The sequence below is a fragment of the Triturus cristatus genome, chromosome 8 (assembly GCF_964204655.1).
Source record: "Triturus cristatus chromosome 8, aTriCri1.1, whole genome shotgun sequence".
Taxonomy (NCBI): Eukaryota; Metazoa; Chordata; class Amphibia; order Caudata; family Salamandridae; genus Triturus; species Triturus cristatus.
The window spans coordinates 276,515,006-276,541,103 of record NC_140591.1 but is presented as its reverse complement, the minus strand read 5'-3'; the positions used below and the strand labels follow the sequence as shown (position 1 = coordinate 276,541,103).

Here is a 26,098-nt window from a genome sequence, read left to right as displayed (position 1 = left end):
TGCTGATGTACTTTGACTGAGTGTGCCCTGGGCTCCTGCCAATCAGGTACCCAGGGCCTATGTTCCTTCCCTAAAACTGTGTGAAACCTAAACCCAATTGGCATCTCTGGCCACATGTCAGCCCCTGGTAAATGGTACACTAAGTACCCAGGGCCTTGTGACCAGAGAAGGCCCCTAAGGGCTGCAGCACTTATTGTGCCACCCTTAGAGGCCCTGTACCCTGACACACACACACTGCCCTTGCAGGCTGAGTGTCTGGATGCAGAACAAAAGAGTCGACATGGCACACATCCCTGTGTGCCATGCCCACAACACACACTGCCCTAGCATACATCAGCCACCCCTCTAGCTGGGTGCCCTATGCCAGTGGTGTGGGTACAGGTGCATGAGCCCTGTACCCCTACAGTACCCAGGTCCAATCCTGGGCACTGTAAGTGCAGTACTGCCATCTAAGAGTATATGATGCTGGGAGATCGTCAACATGAACTCCACAGCACCATGATGGCACCACTGAAGACTGAGAAGTTTGGTATCAAACTTCTTAGCACATTAAACCCACACTGATGCCAGTGTGGGATTTAATGTACAAAGCACTACAGAGGGCAACTTAGAGATGCCCCCTGAACCTAACCTACAATCCACGTCTTGTCTGAGAGGCTGCCTAGGCTGCCACACAAGCAGACATGTTGCTGGACCCCTGGGTGGAGAGCCCCCACACTCCTGGGCCTGCAACAATGCACATCCTGGGCGAGGTGCTAGGTCTCCTCCCCCAGGATGGGCAGGGGAAGCTTCAAAGGCATGCCGCCTTTGTGAGCTTCTACTTGGTGTATTCAGCAACTGGCCCCTACCGGTTCTGATCCCCACTCTGGCGGAAAGACTGGCCGGACACCCCAAAGAAGGAAAGGGGGTGTGCCAGCCTCTGCCAACCCCACCCCTCAGGTGGGGGAGGCGAGGTAAAGCACATTTCCGGTCTCTCGCCATCTTGAAGATGGGAAGCCCTGCCCAATCAGGACTAGGCTACTGCCCCCCTCCCACAGGAGAGTGGCAGGATAGGGGGTGTACCCACCCCAGGACATGGACCCATAGGTCCCTGCCCTTTACCTACCTGTAACACCACTAAATTTAGTATTTAGGGGCACCCTGAACCTTCCTTCCTCATATCCAGATTCCGAAACAGCAAAGAAGATCAAGTAGAAAAAAGATCTGCTGTGCAGCTGTTAACAAGAGGAAGACACCAACTGCTTTGACCCCAGCCCTACCGGCCTGTCGACCCTTGAACCTGCTCCTGCTAAATCCCGGCATCTCCCGTGGCCAGCAACCTCACAAACCCCGGAGGACCTGGCTACCTTGTGACTCTAAGCATCTGGGACTCCCACGAGCAGTGGTACTGCTCAAAGCAAGTAGCTGACCCCTGGCATCAGCCAGGAACCGCGAACCCTGCACACTCTGCACCCGCCAAGCCTGGCTTGTGCTGGAGTGGACAAAGACCACGAGGACGTCCCCCCGGTGACTGTGACCCCGAATCCGGCACCCAAGGACCCACCTGGACGCTCCTGACGACGCCTGCAGCCTAAGAACCAGGGCCCCCCCCCCAACCGCGATCATCAGAGGTTAAGATTTCCCGACACCAAAAGGCACCCCTGCACCCGGCGCCCTGCGGCACTTTGTGCCCAACTCCTCCAACAACTCAACTAACCTCTCGAAGTGGTGGTCACACCTGGAGAACCTTCGTCCCCGAGCTTGAAGCCTTTGTTTATTCTTGAGCTTCTCCATTGCAATCCATTGAGCGCCCGACGGCTCAAAAGCAACCTGCACCCAGCCGCCCGAGTGCCCCTGGCAGTGCAACCTCTACTCTATCTACTTCCCCATTTGCCCTGAGCAAGTGACCAGGAGCCTAGCTCCCACAGCCGCGTGGCTTGCTAGCCAGCAGCCACCAACCAAGGGCCCCCTGTCTTCCATAGGATAACATTGGGCCTAACTCACTCTGCACCCGGCTGCCCCTGTGCTGCTGAGGGTGTAACAACTGTACTTACCTGACCCTTGGAGACCCCCGAGTCTATGCTCAGAACCTTAACTCTGCCAGTCGAGTACTTACCCAAAAGCCGATAACTCACTTTTCTTCCATAGGGTAACATTGGCTGGTTTCACTTGAAAATTCTTCTAAGTGTGGAGTTTCTAAACTTTAAAATATTCACCTAAAATCAACCCAGTAACGAAAACGGAAATACTCACCTGCTATTAGGAGAGATCGCAGTGCAGGATCTTGGTGCCCAGCACTGACCCTGAAAAGTAATTACAAGCATACTTCCCGCTAACTCAATTTTCTTCCATAGGAAACCACTGACTGTTTTTCTGTGAAATTTCTTCTAAGTGTCGATTTTTGCAAACTACAAATATTCTTTAAAAATCGCACCAACAGTGAAAACGTAATTACTTACCTGTTTTAGATAGATGTCCCAGTGCTGAGCCTAGGAGCCCAGCACTGGATTACAAAAGTAACGAGAACATACTTTACCGGTAACTTGAACTTTCACCCATAGGAAACCATTGACTGTTTTTCTGTGAAAAGTGTTGATTTTGCAAAATTACAAATATCCGTTAAATACGCCTGTATAACCTAAACGCATTCTATCAACTGCTTACAGGTGGTATACTAGTGCTGGATCCAGTATCCAACACTGAACCCGAGAAAGTAACAATAACCCTACTTACCTGCTAAGTGAATTTCCTTCCATAGGATAACATTGGTGATTTGATTAGAAAAAGTTTCTAAGTGTCAACTTTTAAAATACTAAAATACTGCTTAAAAAGCACACCACTAACTAAATCGTATTTACTCACCCGTTTCAAGGAACTGTCTCAGGACTGAATCTAGGATCCAGTCCTGGAGTTAGAAAAGTAATCCTAAAAGTAATCAATTGCATTTAACTTGAAATTCCCATTGAGCTCAATGTATTATTGTGTTTGAATTTGTGTTGCCTATTGCAACAAACAGTAACTATTGCATTCAAGAGTCAATTGCCTATTGCAAAGTATTTAACTAAAGCATCTCATTCTGAGAAAGTATATTTTGATAACTACTGTTGGCTCCAAAATAAAACAACCATATATTTTATATACAAACCATTGGCCTAGAGTTCAGTTCTTGAGTGTGTGAGACCATTTGTCGACAGTGTGTACAACAAATGCTTTACACTGTCCACTGATACTGCCTTACTGCTCGACCAAGCTACCACTTTAGAGAGTAAGGTTATATCTAACTTTAGCCTCTGCCAAACCTCTGGGGACTGTGGACTCTGTGCACACTGTACCTATTTGGGAACAGTATATACAGAGCCATTTTCCTACACTCCCATGTTAGGTGGCCTCCCTGAAGCTATCTCCTGGCTTTCTTTCTAATAGGTAAGATATCATGTGGGCAGAACTACTAGATCTCCCTAATCTCTAGCCACTCAAAGGTTTCCGTTTCCTTATCTGGAAGTCATTTTTCTGACCACGATATAGTCCACCTGACCTCCCTGGAGACAGCCTCAACTCTTGTTTAGGACCAGAGTGCGTACTAGTAGGGATTTTTTTTATGTCAGTATGTAGGGAAAGGAAGGAGGGAGAGAAAGCAATAATAAACGTTTGCTGGAACAAGCAAGTGCTTACAAGGAGAGTAGCTGGCCACCCTGGAAATTTGAGGTGCCAACCATAACATGCCAGCGATAACAATTAACAGCCATATACAGTCCATGTAGAGGTGACAGCCACAGAGACCGGTAGCTGCCTGCATCCAATTTCTGCACATAACCTCCACCCCCAGATTACCCATGTAGGGTAATTTAAGTTGTGGGCCACATATGGAGAAGTCCTCTAGGTTTAAATGAGACTGTTCATAACAGGCAAAGCCTAAGCTTCAAGTTGCAATGTGGCATTTGGGAACCTGAAGTCGATGAAAACAAACATGGACACATCTTGTTTTGGTAGTAAATCTGTGGAGAAATTCGATTTACTTTTTAGACCTCTTGATGATTCACAATGTACAATTTATATTTGTCCAGTTGGCGTCTCAGTACTGTGACGCCACTCTGATGTGGCAGATTTAAAAAATATATAATTTTGAATTATATTCTACCGTTTCAGATCTCTGATCTCATTAAAATTAATGTGTAGCCTGGAGAAAATGACCAGATCTTCAGTAAGAGTACATTCTATGCAATAGATCTCTTCCCATGAAGGGTCCTTGAGGGTCGTCACCACAGCTGAGTGTTTTTGTCTTGATTTAGCCATTTCACAATAAGATTGATGTACAGAACATATGTATGTGGATAATTGGGTCGAGATTTGTCAGTAACTTGATATGGTCCTCTTCATTAGCAATTTACATAATGCTGGTTGTAGGAAGAAGTAGGACCTGCTTTCAGAACTAAAATCCCACCCAGAGATATGAACCAAACCATCAACATCTCAGGAAGTTTTTAAAGACTGCACTATTCAGACTTTTAAAGGAACTCCTTGCCGTTCACAGACTGTAAAAGAAAAAAAAGTTGATATGGGAGACACCTATTTGGTACGACGCCAACATCCCTAGTTTCTGTTTCCGCAATGTGCAAGAGCTGCTATGATGGGACTCCAGTAAAAACCCTTAGGAAGGCATGTTTCACAGGGTACAGGTTAAGCTTTCTTGGTTGAAATTTTCATATTGAGTGATTCAGCATTGTAACCACAGATTCAGGCACTGGACTGAGAGAGCAAGGAACAGGCTACACATGAATGTGAGATGTCTCAGCGCACTGAAGAAATCAAAAGGAGACTTGCATTGCTTTATGAAAAACTCACAATAAAAAATATTGGTCCGAGTCTAGGTAATCGAGAATCTTCTCTTTTGCACCTTGTAAATCCTTTGATTTTATTTTGTACCAGGGAAATTTCAGATATCTGGATGTCCCATTAAGGGCAGTTCCTTGTACAACTTGTGGAGCTTGTATGATTGCAATTTGTAACCATGGGAGGAAATGTTTCTGGTGCTTCATACCTTGGGTAAGCCACTTCAATATAAGGCTATTCACTAGTCAAAAAGTTTGTGGATGATGTCCTGTGGTTTCAATACTACTGATCACAAATGCACAAGTTACTTATCTATCGGTAACGCCTTATCTGGTAGAGACTATCTAGCAGCAGATTACTTACCTTAGAATATTCCCCAAGTGTCATACTGAATCTAGAAGTTATTAAAGCAGTGCCTCTAGGTGGCGTCGATTGGTATCGCCAACGCCGAAAGGGACTATATAGGCGCCATTGCCAGTGTGCTGTTCTGTTACTTTAAGGGACATTTCCTCGCCAGAAGCAGGGAGCCAAGAAGCCTGCGGATGTACCTGTGTGCAGATATGAAGTACCTCAAACGGGTTACCCTATATGGAGAAATCCATTTACAGAGCATGGAGGACGCAAGGGTCAGTAAGAAATCTGCATCTAGATAGAGTCTCCACCAGTTAAGTCATTACCGAAGGTATGTAACTTGTTTATCTGATAGAAAATCCTAGCCAGAAAGTCCTGGAGGACCAAAGGGGCAAAGTTCCCTCATGAAGGACCAGATTGTCCAGGCATTAGTTCTCGATGAACGTGTTCAGGGATGCCACGTCGCAGCCTAACAGGTGTCCAGGACATGGACATTGCAAGCTAACGCAGTGGTTGCAGCCTTGGCTCTGGTGGAATGAGCAGGGGGTTGCTTCTTGGCCAGTGCATAGGAGATTTTAATGACATATATGATTGATCTTCGGATAGTCCTTTTCTGCACGGCCATTCCTTTCTTTGCTCCATTGAAGAGTTGATAGTCCACCTGGTGTTCTTAGTAAAAGCAATCTACAACAATAACTCTCTATTCGGGCACAGGTAATGAAGTCTCTCCTCATCTTTGGAAGAGCAAAGAAAATCAGCAGTATAATGGTCTGGAAAACATTGAACGGTGTGAACACTTTCAGCAGGAAAGAGACACATGTGCTCAGAACCAGTCTGTCTGGAAAGAATGTGGTGTGTGGAGTGTGTACGGATAGTTACTATGTTGTTTACTTTGTTTGTCTTTTTATGTAAAATGGATAATATCGACAATTAGGAAAAATAAAACTGCACAGTGGCGGACACCTCCTCCAATCATACCCAGAAGGAGAAGGGGTTGCATCGCTTAGACTCAAAAGACACTGAGAGTCTACCTTTGTTGTGGGTTTCAACAGAGCCAGTGCACAAACGTTTCCCTTTTACAAGTTCACGTTTAAACTTGACATCTTTTTTAGATAGATGACTTTTGACATACTTTGCACGTACATGATTACGTAGTCGGAAACTGTTCGGCTTGCAACACACATTTCTTCGTAATCATTTTATCACAACACTTTACGTTATGCTAAAGGATAAACTACACTGAGCACGCTACCCTTGTATGTTATTGTCCGTTTGGAGAAATCTCTGAATCAGAAACACAAACAATGACTTAACACAGGACCTCAGACACAGTGCGAACAAGGCCAGTTTTATTATATAAACTGCATCTGAGCTCTGGCACGTCCGACAAGCACTTCCATAGATTATCTTGAGCGATCGCCTGTGGCTGATAGCCAGCCCTGCTGACTTTCATCAATAATCTGAAAAACACAGAGGACTGTTCTACACCAGACTGGCTTCTGGATACATCACACAAACAGGTAAATGGGGAGTTAAGCTGCTCTGAGAGATCTGGAAGAATGCACTTATTACGCTTTCTAGAGTGGAGTCAGTGTAGGTAGGGCTTTTATTTTGATATATACTCATATAGTTATTTCAAGGTTGTAATGGTTGAATTCTCCTTCTTCACCATTCTTGTAATGCTGGTAACAATGCTTTGTTTCCTTCTACTGATAATTGCAACTCATCTATTTTACACAAGAATCCAACTGATTCAATTAATGTTTGAAATACTAATTTGCATATTTCTTGTGTCTCCCTTTGGGCATGACTAAGGTAGCAACAAAAGTGTAGATCTGTTTCCATGATTTCCTTGGGAGAGTCAGATTGATCATGGTCTAAGGTTGCAGACACCATCCGGTAGCCTGTAAGATTTAGGGGTCTAGAAGGGCACTGTGAGCTGGCCAGGAATTGGACCAACATATTCTGATGATATGTGTGGACTAAGTCCCCATATTTTGACACATATGTTGTCCAAAAACACAGTCTTACTCGATTAGCAGGGACAGTACAACATTTTGGTAGGAGAAAAGAATACCACGTGGATGACCAGCACTTTCCCAGCTTTGTTTGACACATATAAGGCAAAACTATGCAGAAGAGGACAAGCTCCAACAGGCAGTTTGCACACGATGGACGGGCAGCATGGTTTCAAGCAGGTAAATGTAACTGTGAAAAGTACATTTTAAGCTTGGTTAGGAATTAAGACATCCATTGAACTTTTCCAGGGAATAGTTACTTTTACTGAGATCAAGTAGCTGAAAATAATTTGTACCTACCACAATAATTCATACCCATTTTAAAAATAAATGCTTCAGTTGTGCTCTATGTGCAATGAAGAAATATTCTTTCTTTCAAACAGCAACCTGCCTAATAAAAGCGGTCAACTTAACAAAAATGCAGGTCGAATAAGAAGCACTCTACACTAATATCCCCCAGGATGCTACCATCGAGGTCGTGAGTCACCTACTCCAGGAATCAGACTTACAGTCCAAAACCCCGGTGGATTTCATCAGCGATCTGATCACCATAGCTCTGAAACAAAACTTCTTTATGTACAAAACATCTATCTTCCATCAGATACACGGTACCAGCAAGGGCAGCACTTTTGCGCCGAGCCTGGCGGGCCTGTATATGGCATCTTTTGAGGCCAGGAACATATTCTTTGATGACAACCCGTACAAAGACAACCTCATTACATGGAAGAGGTACATAGATGACATCCTGATACAATGGAAAGGATCTAGGACAATGTGTAACTCATTTCTAGAATGGATCAATGGACTCAATCCACACCTCACATTCACCGGTACAATATGTGAATCACCCATCCCATTCCTGGACTTGAAAATCATCCTTGATGAGGGCGAACTCAACACAACACTCCACAGGAAGGCCACCGATTGTAACAGTCTGCTAGACTTCAAAAGCCACCATCCTAAGGCCTATGAACGTGAGAACCTTCCGTATGGCCAGTTCCTGCAGATACGACGTAACTGTACCACTAACCAGGATTTTGACACTGAGGCTAACCACCTTGAGAAGAATCTTCGGGACAGACAGTACCCGAAAAGGGTAGTAGAAAAGGAGATAAAACGAGCAAGGAATAATAACAGGCCCTCCTCAAAACGAAAGAGAAAGAACCAAGTAAGATCATCACGTGTGTCACCACCTTCACACCCCTATCCAACAAACTAAAAAACACCATTAGACGGAACTGAAGACCCTAAATATTGACACACTAAACCTGAAACAACCACGCTTTGCATTCAAAAGGACATCTAACTTACGGGATACCCTGGTCAACACACGCCCACTGAACAAAAAGAAGAACCCACAGAACGCCACGCTCTGGAACCTACCACCTGTCTAAGGGCATTACCCGTGTGGTAACTGTAACGCCTGCTCCACCACAACCCAGCCGAAAACACTAACTCTAGATGACTTTGTCTGGGAACAATGGGGACACTCCAACTGCAACACTAAGAACTGCATATACCTCATCACATGCCCATGTGGTCTGAGGTATTTTGGGATGACCTCACGTCCAATCAAGACATGGATAAGCGAACACAAAAGTACCATACGATGGGGAAGGACAGCTACCAAGCTGACTAACCACCACCTGGAGGTAGGCCACAACTGTGACCAGATTGCATTGACAGTCCTAGAATTTAGATCCACTTGGGACATGCAAGCCCTTCTACGACAAGAACAACATTGGGTCTTTCGGTTACATACCCAGATCAGAGGGCTGAATGATGAAATACCCTGGGTGGAACAGAAACCTTCTGAAAAATGCGATGTCAACACCAATACATGACACATATATGCCCCTGACCACTATCATCGGCAGCTCTGTCCACCCAGAATCTTGCTTTCCCCTGCTCCAAAATAATATAATGTAAAATGTACCCCTACTTCACACTAGTGACAACTCACTAGCAGCAAGGACCATAAAGGCCCTAAGCAAATATATACATTGGAATTGCACCAATGTTAGTCAGAGTTGGAAGACATTAAGGGCCACTGACAACTGTCTAAACATTCATCCATATGTGTCACCCCATGGATTCACAACATCTACATAAGGGGATAATGTTTCATGATATGCATACAACTTTTACTTTTTGAGACATACGCTACTGTATATTTAGCGTACTTTAAATTATATACTGACTCAAACGCAGGGCACAAACATACCACTGCTAGCGCATGCGCATCAGCGAGACATCTCTAGAGCATGTGTGCGCTCTCCTTCAGACACTACTTTCTGACCATGCGCATTTAGATCAGGCAATGACTATGCACTACACGTACACAAACAGGAAGGAGGAAACGCCTCCGGTCACCACCCTGACTACTATGAATACTGCACAGAGGCCGCACTCACTCAATGCAGGCAGCCGCTGGTAGAGGGTAGGTGCTAATGAGCCGCCACCCGAAGCAACCGTGAGTAGGAACCACCACAACGGTGGAGGAATGCACTTAATATACTCTTTGCAACAGGCTTCAATAATCTGTTCCGCAATATCGCAACTGATAGTCACTGTTACTTTGTCCGTTTTTGGACTCTCTCCCCTGTTTTTAGCCAATATGGGTGCGGGCACCCAGTGGACACTAGCCTTGGGAGACTCCTCCCGTTTTCGTGAGGGCAAGCCGGGCAATGCCTTTCATTCTGTTCTGTATGTGGTTGCGAGAGTTTGTTTTTAACTTGCGTGGCTCCCACCAACATCTGTAATAACTGAAGATTTAGCGATGCATAGGTGTTCCAACACTGGTTGCGCGACATACCATTGGTGGGGTTTCGAATTTCAATTCTCCCGGGAATGTTGCGTACCATACGTTACACCTGTACGTTTCGTTGAATTCTTCTCTGCTTTTACAGACCACAACTACGGCAATCACCCTCGGGGGACAAGTGGGATACCTAAAACGTAATAGCCAGACACTGTGACCACCCCGCATGGCCTAATGTTTTTAAGGGATCTCCGCATGTACCTTTGGGTAATTGGCTGAGGACTGTTGCTAGCTTCAAACGTAATCACTATGAGTTCGAACCATCATGTTCTAATGCCCATTGGTGTAGTGATGTTGTCTGCAGACGCTACCCTGTTTAATGTGCAAAGGTTCACTGAACACCTTTGCCGTGGCACTTCTGACACATAAATCCTTTTGTCTTTCTCTGTTTACCTATCATCCCCTTTAGGTACCTCTTTGGCTTGAGTATATCTATGAGTCGAGATTTACACTACATAATAGGGAACATAGCCCTGTGGTTACCCCCAAGCTACCTCTCACTTATGTGGGTTATCATTTTTCACTACGGAAACCCATTTTTGCGTGCACTACTATCACATCAGTTAGGTCCTGAAGAAACGCCATTGATCATTCAGACATACCAGGCGTGAAACATGTCGACCTTTTGACAGTTACACGGGCACATTAAGCCTCACAGTAACTCACCGACCTTATGGTTTTTTGATCTACCAGGGGTACCACACTATTGAAGGGTCTTCCTGTGGACACTCCTAGGAAGTTTTATTTATTTATTTCTGAACATCCTTCACTGCACGCACTTCACCACTTTTGCTACTGGATCTAACCCACACACCCACACTCACCGAACGGGTTTTCTCTTAAAAGATCTCCGTGAAAGTGACCCTTCGGGGGACCCGTCGGGCATTGCAGCGCCGGCACGACGAGGAGCAAAAGCCCGATGATGAAGCATGACATCCTTCGGGGTGTATGAGGGCAACTAAGAGGCAAGACTCTGCCCTCCCCTTCGGAATTGGATCTTTGATACTGGGGATGCACCTCTGCCTCTCTCTCTTTTTCCTCCTCCTCTCACTATCTACTCTTCTCAATCTTTCTCTTTATTGATTGGGTGACACTATGCACCCTCAATTCGGAACAGTGTCCCCTATGATTTAACGGTAATTTGTGGAGCACGGACACTAGACCTAAACAGGCTCCTCGTCCCCCCCTCTCCTTTGTTGATTTAGGTCCAGAAAGAGACCATGGGCACAAAGATGGCAGGAGTTTACCCCCTATCAGAATCCAATATCCCACCAACAGTTTTTCTCACAGCCACAACCACCTCGATTTTTGGCTGGGGAACCCTATCCCATCAGAGACCACCACAAAGGTTCCCTCCCTACCCATGAATTTTCCTTTTAAGTGGGAGGAGGGAGAGCAAGAGAAAAAAAATTGAGAGGCACCCAGGTCCATTGGGGGGACAACCAGACGAGGGTAAACACGAGAAGCATGTCGAGGGAGGCGCAACCAGGAATCAGCAGGTACCAAACATAGTAACTAATCTATTCTCAGTGGCATTAACTGACACACAACTTCAGGTACTGAATAAAGGGTTAGGCTTTGTACCAATGGCCCATTTTGACAAGCTATGCCCTCACTGTGAGGTATCAGAATTATCTTTAGGAAATTTAGACAGTTTAAAAAAAAAAAAACAGAGGTTTCAGGTGGCACAGAACAATAAGGCACACCGGTTTGAAGAAAAAAATTGACTTTTTGACCTTTGCCCACCACTGTCCCAGTCGAGGTCCAAACTTTTGAGCAAGCAGGTTATAATGAAGCGGAAATTCTACAAGAAGGAAACACTAGAGTCTTTCATAAAATATCCAGAAAATAAAATAAAAACTTTGAATGAATTAAAGACTGACATGTGGATGAATATAAAACCAGCCTACAAACGGGGAGGGATCGTTATACAGGATGTGAAGGACTAGAACGTTTAGTGTAGGTGCCTTTTGCAGGACCAAAAAAACGACGGAACCCTCAAGACTGATCCTACAACCGAACTCAAACTATTGATCAAAGACATGATACAGGAAGCTGAATCCAATAGGATAATCTTTAAAAATGAAGCCGAGTTCCTGAACACAAATAATCCTATAGCCCCATATTTGTAAACCCTTCCAAAAATACATAAGAATAGGACTTCCCCCTCTAGGACGTCCCATTGTATCTAGGATTGGCTCACCATTAGAACATTATTAGAACCTTTGTCCTACTTCTGTGACTTTTTTCTAAAACCTCCAGTTTAAGGTAAATCTACATATTTGAAGGATACTAAAGATCTGCTTAACTTGTTACAAGAGATACAGTTTGACCCAAGTAAGAATGTATTGCTAAGTCTAAACACAAATGCTCTGAATACCAGTCTTTCGCAGGGAGACACTTTGAGTCATACAAGAAACTCTGGAACAAGGGGCGTGGGAACACATGACTACAATAGCCTTCGTACTTGACTGTGCACGCCTAGCGTTAAACAAGATTTGTTTGATAATTCGATGGGACGCTCTTCCAGTAGATGTTTGGGATTTCAAAGGGCGCACTTTTGCATCACGTTTAGCTGGACTGTAGGTTTTTAACTTTGAGACTAAATTCATTCTGAGTGCGGATAACCCCTTCTGGGATAACAGTATCCCCTGGAGGAGGTATATAAAGGACATAGTGGTAATTTGGGAAGGGGATGCAGCATTCACTACCCACGTCTCTTGGATTAATGAATGTGATATAAACCTAACGTTCACACACACAGTGAGTAACAAATCTCTCACTTTTCTAGATGTGACTATTCTTCCAGAGGAAGGAAAATTAAACATCAGAGCATATTACAAACCAACTGATAAGAACACTCTTGCAATTTGACAACTTCCATCCTAGGCCTCCGAAAGAAAATCTTCCCCATGGACAGTTTTTAAGGCTCAGAAGAAATTGCAGCGAACTGACAGATTTTAACCAGCAAGCTAAAAACCTTTCACCTCTGTGCCGACTTTTAACACAGTCTTGAACCAAACCAGGTAAAAGGATTTTATATAAGCATTGGCACATCCTAAATACAGGTACACTAAAATTGGAGAAGCCTATGTTTTCCCATAAAAGTGCAAGGAGTATGAAGGACACCCTGGTACCACCAGTCTAAAGAAGTATGGGGACATGAGAAGTACAGTATTGTCCAGCTGGGACCTTCCAAATGTAGTAGATCATTTCCCCGGTGGGAACTGGAGTGCTTGTAATCTAACATACACCACAAAGACACTAGATCTAGAATCAGGGAAAGTATGGACCATAAGGAACCCCATGTGGGTTACGTTACACAGGCATGATGGGCAGAAAGGCAAAGACACACATCTGCGAGCACTGGAGTAACATCTGTTGCAAAAGAAGAACCACAAGAATGACTGAGCATTTCTTAGTAACTGGACACACAACTAATGATCTTAAGTGGGTCATTATTGAGCAACTAGAAATGGGAATCAGAAACCCAGAGAAGGTCCTTCTTGAGAAGGAACAAAGATTGTTTATCCACCCACAAGATAGGATTAAATGATATCCATTGGAATTCCTTGCCCCTGTGATCATTAACTGTGTTTTGCCCTGCTTTGCCCACACTATAGTTATCTTGGTCATTTGAGGTGTTGGCAGATCGGCTTACTCTGAGCACTTTATGTGAAGGAGAGGAATGAGAATAACTTGAAAGGGATGTAGCTGCAAAATACATTGCTCTCCATTTTACACTTTAACTGAGATAATCAGGGTATGCAAACGTTTTTAGCTCCTTTGAATGTTCTCCTGAACACAGACATTTGGAGGTTAGAACCTGTAGTGTTTCCCATCCTTCAATGAGCTACTACAGTCCAAACTGACATTTCCTTGAAATGTAGTATGAGGGAATAACAGTCTACATTTACTGCCATTTCTGAATATATTTCTTTTATAGCTGCTGTAGTTTTTCCCATCCTTCAATGGCTAATACATGCCACATTGATATTCCCTAAAAATGTAGTATATGCAGGACTAACAGCCTACGTGTACTTCCATTTCTAAAAGCATTTGCTTTATGGCTGCACCCTTGGCGCCTATAAAGCTTAACGCGTAACATGCATGTTACAATCTAGTAGTTGGATTAGAAATAGACAATTTTCTAGCTTATCAACCGTGGACTGGAGCCGTGCTCCTCGCACAGTGATGTAGGGCGCCGCTCCACATCTGCACAAGCAATGTAACGCAATGCGGCCATACCCAGAAGGAGCATATCTAGGCCAGGGGGCATGGATGCAGCAATATGCAGGTATTAGAAGATCCCAACTAGGTGACATGAAGGACAGACACCTTGATGAAGTAAGTGCCGGGGAAGGAGGCTCTCATTGAGACAATACTTTGAGCTATAACTAACTGCGAACAGCCCCTTGACACCCCCCCCCCCTCGTGTGTGACTACAGGGTCCACCTCCCTATGATGCTAAGGATAAGCATATCCAATGTATGTGTTAGCCATGCTTTTATATTTAGGTGCATGTAACACCTGTATCTCACTGACAAATATTACTGATAAAAGAACGAGGATACATAAATCTCTATCCTTCTTTGTGATATGTATTATTAAAATGAGCACACGAGGGACTCGGATCAGTTCCTGCATTTATGGCATGATAGAGGAAAACTGCTTGACCTTGAATGCGGTTTATCACGATGCATTTTAGGAATGGAACCACTATTGTAATCCTATTGTATATCCTGTTTTAGAATATTCTCAAACCTTCATTGTTACAGATACTTTCGCAAGAGACTTACCTGTACTGAAGCATAAACGCTAAATGTAAGTTACTAATATAGCACAGCTTCACAAGTAGTAGTGCGCATGTTCAAACCAACAGGGAACAGGCACATGAGATTAGGGATCACTCGGTCCTGAAGTAAGCCATTTGACCTGTATGAGCAACAGAGACTTTGGCAGAACCATGTAGACCATAGATTGGGGAGTTTATTACGCTTGCTCACATCAACTCTTGTTTTTAACCTTGCTTAAGATTCCCAGTAATAAAATTCCCCTTTGGGATAGGGAAACCTAAAGGTAATTTTAACTATCAAGATCCCTAAACATCAATAACCTGCTCCGCTGTAAATCAGGCATCAAAGCACATGCCAATAATAAGGTTTGGGCAGTAGACTGAACGATGCAGTGTCCTTGACCATGGGTTTGGTGAGTGGGTGTCCTATTGAGGTTGTTTTGGCTGTTGGACTATGGCATCTCTGTTGAAACCACTAAAGGAATGGTAGGGTTCATGCACCTGTGAGGTGACAGATAAGCCCAAGAGGCATGAAAGGGCCCTGCTCTCTTAGAACCACTCCAAAGCAGAACCTGTCTTGCGACAGAGGCGAGCCCCATCATAGGTCATGTACATGAGGGACGGCTGGACAGCAATCTGAAAACCTGTTGACCACAACCAGACGTGGCACACCATATGGGATCTGTGGTATCTAGGCCACAGTGGATCGCAAATTTGTCAGCCACTCGGCAGTCCTGAATGACTGGATCAAGACAGGTCAAAGGTCTTCCAGGACACCTGAGAGAACCTGAGCAACAGAGTTCCAGAAAGCATGGATATAGCCTCCTAGCAGACAGCTGGCATTGACAGGCCTAGTGGCCAGACTAGTGGAAGAAAATACCTGCTTCCCAAAGGTCACTTGCCTGGACTCTCTATCATGGGGAGTAGTTCGGAAAGTGTTTGGGGTTGTCCAACTAGTAGAAGCTTGCACTACCAAACTCTAAGGAGATGGGTGCTGAGACAAAAAGGCAGGGTCGCTAGGGGCAGGTCGGTGGTGCCTGGCAATCTGGTGATTGACTGGGGGCCAGGGCAAAGTTAGGTCCAGGCCCCTAAGAGAGTAAATGTTAGTAGGGGCTTAGTAGTGGTTTACCCCAGATGGAGTATTTTGGTCAGGACATTGAATTTGACTTTTAACAATCAAGGAATGCAAGGTATGGGATCTGCCTTTGGGAGGTGGGATGTTAATCAGGTCAGGTTGTGGTTCGATGGAAACAGAGTGGCCTTGGTCGAGGTCATAGTAGTGCCTGACTTGGAGGGCATCTCTGGCTCCGGTATCGATGGAGTCAGCATCAATGCTCTGGGTACCGGCGTGAATCATAGAACCAGAGGCAGAGTGGGTATAGGAGCTAGGGAAAGCACTGTGGTGGGTTTGGAGGGTCTATCAGCCAGCAAGTTATCTATCAGGGATAACCTGCCAGCAGTATCCCAGATGGAGGGCTCCTTTGGGCCTGCAGGCACACCAGAGGCAGTCTGAAGGGATCAGAAGAGTCAGAGGATGACCTCGCAGAACTCTTGGATTTACCTTGGTATCACAGATGGCCCTGGAAACTTGGGCTGTGCCAGAACAAGCTGCCAGACTGGCTCCAATGTCAACCGACTTTGGGAACGAGATAGAGAGGAATGGTGATGCCCATGCCCCTTCTCAGGAGTACGAGAGTGACGGAAAGAGGCCGAGTCCTGCTTGGATTTTTTATGTTTTTTCTTTGACTTACGCAAGATTTGGAGTGCGATGACAATCGGCCACAGGATCAAATTCCAGAAAGTTTGACAAACTTTAATGATACATAATGCAAGTTCTTGATAGGACTGAGATAAAATAAATAACAAAACATCTGACAGTTTGACCAGCAACATGTCTGTATTGTGGATGATACCCTAGGCTACAAACTCGTCCTTGCACCTGGTTTAGACAGACTTGATTAAGGGACACCTGGCAGCAAGACTGACATACACAACTACAGAAAGAAGACTGAATACAGTCAACTGCTGTCACTCAATCTCCATGCACAGATGTGCAGATTTAGCAGGTTTGGGTGCAGGACTCTGCCCTGCTGCTGCGAAAGGAGATCCTTCTGAAGCAGTTGCCTGGTTGGAGGATATATATGCTATGGGCCTGAAGTTCTGGGTGTCACACTCTCCTCATCCAATCCGGAGCCAATAGGATGACTTCGGACAATCATGCCTGATCTTCAGAACACGGGGCATGAGAAGACGTGGTGGAAAGGTGAACATGTGTGTCACGCTCCAATCAATCAGGAATGGGTTTCTGAGAGAGATAGCTTTTGTATAAACTCTAGCACTCAGACATTTTCACACTCACTGCACATTCTCTATGATGGCGAAAATAGTTAGGCATGTTGTTCCTATTGGTAGAAGATGACCTGCCCCACCTCAGGATGTAACTGCCATTCGTTGTCCTGAGGGTGCCACCTGCTAAGTTTGCCTGCCCTGACATTCAAAGATCCCACAAGGAGATTCACAACCAGACAGATGTCCTGATGCCCAGCCAGCTTCTATACCGAACAGCCTCTTGGCACAGGGCTCAGGATCACATTCCACACAGCTTGCTGCAGCACCACATGTTGCTCTTGAGAACCTGAACCAGCCTCTACTTGATTAACTAAAGGAAATCTTCTGGCACAAGGTGAACAGTCAACAACTTCAACAGTTAATGAGGAGACTGATCTCTGCGTGAGACCAGTCTTTTGACCTCCCATTTCAGCTCTGAGTGGGACAGGGAGAAGGGACTGCCACCTGTCCAACCCTGTCAAGCAGGCACCACAGTAGATCTTTTGCAGTCTCCTCCAGAACCTGGATGGAATCAGACAGGTTTCTCATGTGCTGGGCCCACTGAGACTTCAGGTTCTACTGCAAAGCCTCCATATGACATGTGTCGTGGTCGACGAGCAAGATGCAGGTGGCCAAAATCATTCTCAGTGAGTCACTCTCACTGAGACTCAGGACCGAGGTCACAACATCAGAATCATAGCCCAAATGCCCTGGACTCATTGATAAGGAAGCAAGGAAGTAAGGCATGAAAACAGCACCATATCCAGAATGGCCCCGATGAAAAGGAGCCTTTGAGAAGGAGTCAGGTGTGACTTTAGCTTGCTGACAGTGAACCCCAATGAAGTCTGGAGCTTCACCATCATCTGTAGGTGGTCTACTACCGACTGTGGTAACCCTGTCTTTAACAGCCAGTCACTGAGGTAGGGGAAAAATGGAATCCCCAACCTCAGCACTTGTGCTATGACTACCCCTATCATTTTCGTGAACATGCAAGCGGCACATGAGAAACCACAGAGGAGAAAGGCAAATTGAAAAAGCGCCTGGCCCACCTTGAACCACAATCAAGTCCGTGTGACTTCATGACGGGACATGTAAATAGGCATCCTGCAAGTCCAAAGCCACCTTCTAGTCACCTGGATTCCACACATGGGTCAACGTGACCATTTAGGATTTGTCCTTCCACATGAAGGTGTTCACAGGGCATAGATCTAAAGTAGGACAAAGATCTCCATCCGTCTATGGCATGAGGAAATAGCAGGAATAAGAGCCAGTCAATATTTCCTGGCCTGGAATCCTCCCTGTCTCCCTCTAGCTCATTTAGCCAAAAGAGCCTGTCCCTTTTAATGCAAGATGGACAGGTGCTTCTCTGAAAGACACTGAAGTGGGCAGAAGATGCAGCAGGTCAAAAAGGAACGGCAGGGCAAAGTACTAATGGATGATCTGAAGGGCCCACCTTTGAATGCTCCATTTTGTCTCCCTTGGGGAAATGTTTGACCTCGCCGCCCACACAGTGGTCATGCGTCACCACAGGCAAACTAAAGTGGCTTGAAGGGTAATGCGGCAAGGACAGGGACTGAGAAGTTTGCTTCCTCTTGGTGGCCTGGATGTTATCCATCTACCTAATCACCATCCCTGACACCTAAAGCGCTGAGGTGCCTGTTGTAGAGGCAGTGGCCCTTGGCATTAGAGGTACACCAAACCCCTGCAGTATCCTCAAACGGGGCAAAACTGCTAAGTGTGCAGCCTTGGAATGCACCGTGGCCCTGCTTTCTTTAAAGCACTTGAGCGCTGAATGTTCTCGCCAGACAGGCGAGACCCTTCCAAAAACATATCCATCAAAGAGGCCTTTAAATCAACACAGAAGCTCAGTGATCTCATCCAAGCATGATACTGAAGCACCCTGCTAGTGCCAACTGCTCTGCCTAAGCAGCCAGTAGCCTCCAGCCTAGAAAGAATAATATATTATGCTTCATATTGTCCATAAGGATGGCTTGAGCAGAATCGGCCCATAACTTCTTTAAGACTACCAGTAAGATATCACCAACCATGTCCCATAAAGAGTGGGAAAGTCATGGTCACCTGATGACTGCTTGTGGCAACTGGCCTGATCACCAGTAGAAAGGAACAAGGCTTAGACCAAGTGCTCAATGAAGTGTCAGTCAGGGCCGCGTTGAATGGTAAAAGTCATTCAGAGTAAGTCTGTCCAAGTTGCAGAACTTCCGTCAATACAGTTGTTTTAACCTCCAAAGGTGGCAGTTGTAAGTCTAAGGCCTCCGCTGCCAGTCTCATCACAGCAAAGGAAGCACTCTGTTCCACTGATGGCCTAGGGAGAGAATACAACCAAGTGTCCGGGGAAGTGCCCAACTCGCTAGCCTCCTGTGAGTCCAAGTATACATTCAGATTACTGTGTGCAGGAAAAGAATCTTCATAATCTCCATTAGTTTCTCCAAAATCTTGTTGACTGATCAGAGAATCAAAAAGCTGTTGGAGGGCAGGGATGTGTCTCAGAGGTGGAAGCATGTTTCTGTTGAGTCAGACTGAACTGGAGGCATAAGGCTGGACGCGACCTCTGTCAGTGTCATAAGAATTTGGCTAGGAGTTGGATTGGGCAATTAGAACAAGGGCTTTCTACGGCATCATGGCTGGCATCTACACCAAAGGAACTGGTGTGGATTTTTGTGCCAGGTATGAAGTCGGCTCCGGCACTGGAGAGGAACACAATGCAGGTTCAGGAGGCAGAGATGGCGAAGAGGGCAGACTCCCTTGCGGTACCGTGACTAGAGGACTCGGAGGAACCTTAAGGCCCAATAGCACGGCAAACAGAGCCAGAAGAGTGACAAAGATTTGCAATACTGTTTCTATAATGGCCTCAATCTGTTGTGACGTCGGCGATGGTCATGGAAACTGAGGGTGCATCAGGATCTGTTGCAGAATCAGTGTTCATGGGGAACCAGGAGCAAGACCTAGAGGGACAAAGACATTCTTGTAATGAATCCTGCTTGGCTTTCTTGTGCCCAAGACAAGGACCTGTCACAAGAATGCTGCTGAGAGTGGAAACAGGTCCACAACCTAGACTTTGAGAGGTAGCAGAAGTTTCAGGATTTATTTCTGGGTTCGCTTTGTATCCACATATTGCACACACCTCAAAGGGCTTGGAGTTGTACCCCAACCCACACATCAGTGGCACACCTCATGGAGATTTATGACAGAAAACGTTTAAAACGTGTAGTTTTCGGAGGGGCATAGCTAGCTTCCACCCTGTAAAAATGAAGAAATTTGAGAAAAAACTCATCCACTGATGAGAAAACCTGGTTGTGAACTTGGGATCCATGTACAAAGGTGCAAAAAGAGAGGAACTGACATCCACGCTTTATTATAGAGGTTGTATTTTGTCTCCATTTTAGTTTTCCTTATTAATGTAGCATCTTTTTAAGATGGTGGTGCGTACCTGTTTTTCATTTACATGAGAATATGCCATGCACGCATTTATTTTTGGTAGACATTGTTTTTCTGTTGTCTGCACTATTAGTTTCAGGGACACAGATACTAGAACAAGATATCCTTGCATTATCATGTGCTCGTAGGAGACAACTCTTTTTCTCCAGACTAAGTAAAGAGGTTTTTCTGCTTCTCTAGCAGAACGAGATAAGGCCGGTGTTTTATTATTTAAAGCGCATCTGTTTGAATTAGATGAGAGGCACGTCACACTGGACTGATCATAAATGCTGCAGAAAGCTGTGAATGAGATACAGTTTTGCGGGCCCGACATTCATTCTAAGAAGGAAGATAGCTGTGCAAGCAGAAATGTGTTTAGGCTTGCACACTGAGACAGAGTGCATGTGTTAATGCCCTGAGGCCAGCTTCCTAATACATTACACAAAGGTATGGTGGTAGATCATTCCAAATGGGTCTGGCAGAAGGGTACTCCCACCATGCTCTTGCATGCTCCTGCTAGTGTAGGAGTAATATTGAAAGGCATAACATAAGGAACAATTAACATGGTTTAATTGCTTTGTTTTTCACCATTCTAATAATGCTTATAACAATGATGAGTCTCATGTGTCTAATTGTTGCAGTGCATGTTTTACTTACAAGGCTTAGATCTTTTCAATAAACATTTGAAAATGTATTATTGTTTCTTCTCTTTGTAAACCTTTGGGCATACAAAGGTGACAAACAAACGGGTTAGAATGCTTCCAGTAATTCCTTGGGAATAAGAGTGGTCATGTTCGTAGTTGCCAACAGCATCTATAGCTCTGAAGGTTTAGGAGTTTAGATGTAGTACTGTGAGCTAGCCGGACCAACATTTACTGATGATTTGAGAAGACAAAGTCTCTGTAGTATAACGTTTTGTTGACCCAAATAACAGTCCTACTAAATTTGTAAGAAGCGTATAAAAAGCACAGGAGTGGCGCTTATATGCGGCTCAATAGTAACTTCTGGGGTAGAACAAGTCAAAAGGGAGACACACAGCCCCACCCACCAGCGTCCAGGAGCAATGGTGTTTAAATCATACAGATCCCGTCTGGAGCCTGGGGATATTCTGAAGGTGAGGAATCTGCGGTCAGAACTATCCATTAGAAGCTTTTGTTTATCTATGCCTTCAATAAAGATGACATTACCCCAGATTTATGCCCAACTTACCTCTAGCAATGCTTTCATGCAGTTGACAAGGGCAACTCTTACAAGTGCTGTGCATTTTCCATCATTTGTTAAATGCCTGAAATAGAAAAAAACGAAATATTAAAATATTACTTCAACTGATATGCTCTAATCATTTAGCATTGAATAACAACATTTATAAAACTGATGCTTTTACTGTAGTCGGTCAAATTACTTTCAACTACAGAAGTCTGTTCCAGAGGTCTTGGTTAACATGTTCTTCTGCCACATTAACAAAAATGTTTACTTCAGAAAAGCTTCACTGCTGTGTCTTCAAAGTCTCACTTAAAGTTACAGAATGTCCATGACCCACTTGATGCGAGTCAGGCTCAAAAATTGCATTTTACTAAAATGGCCAAACTAGAAGTGCTATCTTTTTTTGCATGGCTTTTAACAGAGAGGGTCTTTAAAAAAGTAAAATAAGAAACAGGTGCTTATGATAGATTTCTGAGATGGTGTCTGACCAATGTATTTGTTCTTTAGCTCACCACAACCATTGTCTATTTGAAGAGGGAAAATAATTAAAGTAATGGCTTCAGAAAAATTATTTTATAAGGGGTGAAAAAGGAACCTTTCTGATGCAAAGAAATCTAGAAAAAGGAAGCTCATGACTTGAATCTGTAGGTAAATGAAATTGTACTCTGCATGACCTCAAAGTGGTGTACACAACTGTCCTCCATGAACCACACTATGATGAAAGGACAGGTCCTCAGATGGGGAAGAATTTAGAAAAAGGGTCAACAACAGTCAAATGTGAGCAGGTACTGTTGTTTTCTGTAGATCCGTCTTTATTTTCCCATACAATCCCATTTGAACAGAGGCAAACGCACCTCCATCAATGGTACATTGATTCTGAATGCTACCTGTGTGTTGAAGAAGATGTTTCATTCATGATGTATAGTGCAGCTGCTCCAAATCAACTACTTTATGGGAAAATGTTTCAACTGCGCGGATATAAATCTTTGTATATCTCCTATTTGTTTCTGGCTTGATGACATAAAGGCTTAGGCCATCACGTGGTTATAAAGAAATTTTGAGATAGACTGATACTTAATATGGCAGTGCTTGTGGGTTGGGAAATTAGATACTGCATTCCTTAAAAGAAAACACAAGCCACCATTGTTGGCTCAAAGGCATGGGCAATTGTGCGGAAGCTATACAATGAAACAATAAGTTAATAACGGCAAGCACGAACACCTCAACTTTTACACAATATGGGGACTAATGCTGGCATACATCTCAAAAAGACAACCTAATTTGCTTGTCAGCCCAGGCTGAGAGAGCTGGGCTCTTTAGATGAACAGCCTTGTAATTTTGGATGCACTAATGGGCAGAAGGAATTGATGGAGTATTTCACCAGAGGTAGTGGAGAAGAAGCAGGGCTTTTGGTTGAGGATTCTTTTGTTTTTATTACTGTTGATCGGTTCTTTAACTCCACAAACAGTAATTGTTTTACAAACCAATGTAAACGGTACTGAGCTCATCTACCCAATTGTAAAATTCAATAAATATACTGTTCGTAATTGATATGCTTGTGATTAATAGGTTCCAATAATCTCCCTAAAATCTACTGAAGTTTATTTCCTTATGACTACCTCATTTGAACATAAAAATATACTTGCAATAAGAAAATGATGCCGCTAAACATCGATAATAAACTCTTACTGTCAATTGGTGCCATCATAATATCCTGAACAAACACAGTTTTGAGTGGCAGCCGTCTACAAGTAGACTGGGAGAAAAGGCTGCACACTTCTAAAAGCAAGCAAGGAGTTTTTGGAAGTAGTTGCACACACCTGGAGTTGGTGTACATTTCGGGAAGGCGGAGAGGAGTAAACATCTGCATACTCCAGAATACTGTTTCCAGGCCACAGAGTTACTCTACTTAGAGCCAAGAATGAGTACTTTTCTGTAAGACCTGTGTACTAGCCACAAACAGGAACCAGCTACTTGTCGACTCCCTGACAAGGTCAGAACAATAACAGTACCCTCAACTATACATGAAACTGAAATTCATTTTGTTATACCTTCACTTTGGCTGTACCACTTTTATTCTTTATATTCACAAATTCCACGATCACTCCAAAAGTCCACATAACCTACAGCTTGGAGTACTAGATTTCATATATACCATTTGAATAAGTTGTTTTCTGTACCTTCATCTGTGATCCTTATTATATTGTTTTGAAGCATTTAAATATCAAATGTGCCTATGTACAATATCAGGATTATACAGGGAAGTGAGAGCAATGAGATGTCATCTACGAAGATAGTGGGGAGACTGATGGATGAACAGTGGTGATACTGCTGCAAATTAAGATGTAGGATCTCCTTTTATTACAAGCACCGATTGATGCACTTTAACTTCCTATACAGAATGTTTTATACACCGCTGAGTCTTAAGACTTTGGGCTTAGAGGTGGACCCGAAATGTGTGATTTGTAGTCACCCTTCTGCTGACTTTCGAAACTCGACTTGGAATTGCCCGCAGGTGGATGACTACTGGTCCAGGTCGCTGCAGGAAATTATGACAATCAAACATGGAGAGGTCCTGTATACACCACTAGTGGTTTTACCAGGGTGCACTAAAAACGTACCAAAAGAAAAGAGATGCCTGATAACTACTGTATGTGAGGACAAAGAATCTAGAACATTCATAAAATACTAACAAGTAATAAAAAAAACTAAAAAACACAGCTATCTTACTTCTTTGGATGCTGCTTTTCACAAGATAAGTACCCTGTTGTCTTTCTGAGAATAATTAACATAGCACAAATGTTTGTTGTGAAATTAATTTGTCAGATAGTGCCAGTGGTATTCCCATAGTTTGAGAATTTAAGTACTTAAAATGTAAATTTTTTCAGCACTAAGGTCCGTGGTCACCGTTGGATTGTAGTATCTATACGAGTATGGGTATTTAGATATGTTGTTTGCTTAGGTAGGATTTACCGATTTTAATTCAGAAAAGCATCCACACTACATGTGAGTTAGGGAGGTTTAGCAGGCTTTCAGATCAGTTCCTTTCTTGATGAACAAGTTTACTTACATATTTCTTATATCAGTTTCTTTTTATGACTATTTCCGCATCAGAAGCACGGAGCCACTTCAGCAGGCTGATTGACCGGGGCGTGGTCTAGCTGAGCTGGGGAATGGCCGCTCTCTGAGAGGGCTCCGCTGGCTGAGTCATCATCCGACCATAATTTCCGCCTGACATAAGGAGTACAAACACAGCTAACGACTTGGATTGCCACCACCACTGCATTAGGTGCAGAATTAACCCTTTCCGAGAGCGTTACGACAAATATTTGGCCAGATACGGTTGTTGCGTTATTCTGTGTGTGCATCGACATGCGGCACTGGGGCTATCCCGACGGTGGAGATCCTGCAGAGCCTTGCTCGGTAGGTCGCCCACTCCCCCCCCCCCCCTGCAGCTCCACCAGCGCTCTTGTTGTTTTGTGCTCTGTGCCCCACGTATCCTTTTTGCCTTGTGTACCCTTTTGCCTTGTTTAGCCTTCTTTTGCCTTCTTGCGTCTCCTTTTTGCTCCGTGCCCATTCCCCGCCGCTGCTGCCCCTGCGGCCCCGCCCCCCACACCCCTTCGCTGCCTCCTGCCTCACGCTCTTGGTGTTTTGTGCTCTGTGCCCCACGCATCCTTTTTGCCTTGTGTACCCTTTTGCCCTGTTTAACATTCTTTTGCCTTCTTGCGTATCCTTTTTGCTCCGTGCCCATTCCCCGCAGTTCCCGACGCTGCTGCCCCTGCGGCCCCGCCCCCCGCGCCCATTCGCTGCCCCCTGCCACCCGCCTCCCGCCTCCCAGCTGCTCCTCCCTCCCACCTCCCCTTATAATGGTGGCCGCTGCGCAGCGGGAGCGCCAAAGACGCGCCTAAGGCAAGCGTGTCTGCGCCCGTCCGCGCCTGGACCGCGCCCAGCGCCAGAACCCCTGGCCCCCGCACCAGCCATGAAGACCGCCTCCGATACGACGCCAGTACCCTCATCGCTCTCAAACCAGGACGGACCCCCACCTACTGCAGGGCCACCCCGAAGCGCACCCACGGTCCCTTCACCTGCCAGAACTGCAGCTTCTCCTGCATCTAAGACACAGAGACTCCCGCCATGACAGAACACAACCAGCTCCGATGCATCCTGATCAACACCCGCTCCGCACGCAAACACGCCGTCGAGCTCTGGGACCTACTCGACTCCGCATCACCAGACATCGCCTTCCTGACCGAGACCTGGATGAACTAAGCTTCCTCTCCAGACATCGCCATAGCCATCCCCGACGGATACAAGATCGCCCGCAGAGACCGCACCAAC

At 44.9% G+C, this 26,098-nt stretch overlaps 1 protein-coding gene across 1 annotated transcript in view; it reads right to left on the bottom strand.

The window, feature by feature from the left end:
• Positions 1-26,098, bottom strand: part of ATM (ATM serine/threonine kinase) — a 1,586,045-nt gene that overhangs the window by 1,038,731 nt on the left and 521,216 nt on the right. The window contains exon 21 of the mRNA XM_085621514.1: positions 21,767-21,842. Within this exon, the coding sequence (XP_085477640.1) occupies positions 21,767-21,842 (76 nt within the window). The remainder of the gene's footprint in view (positions 1-21,766; positions 21,843-26,098) is intronic.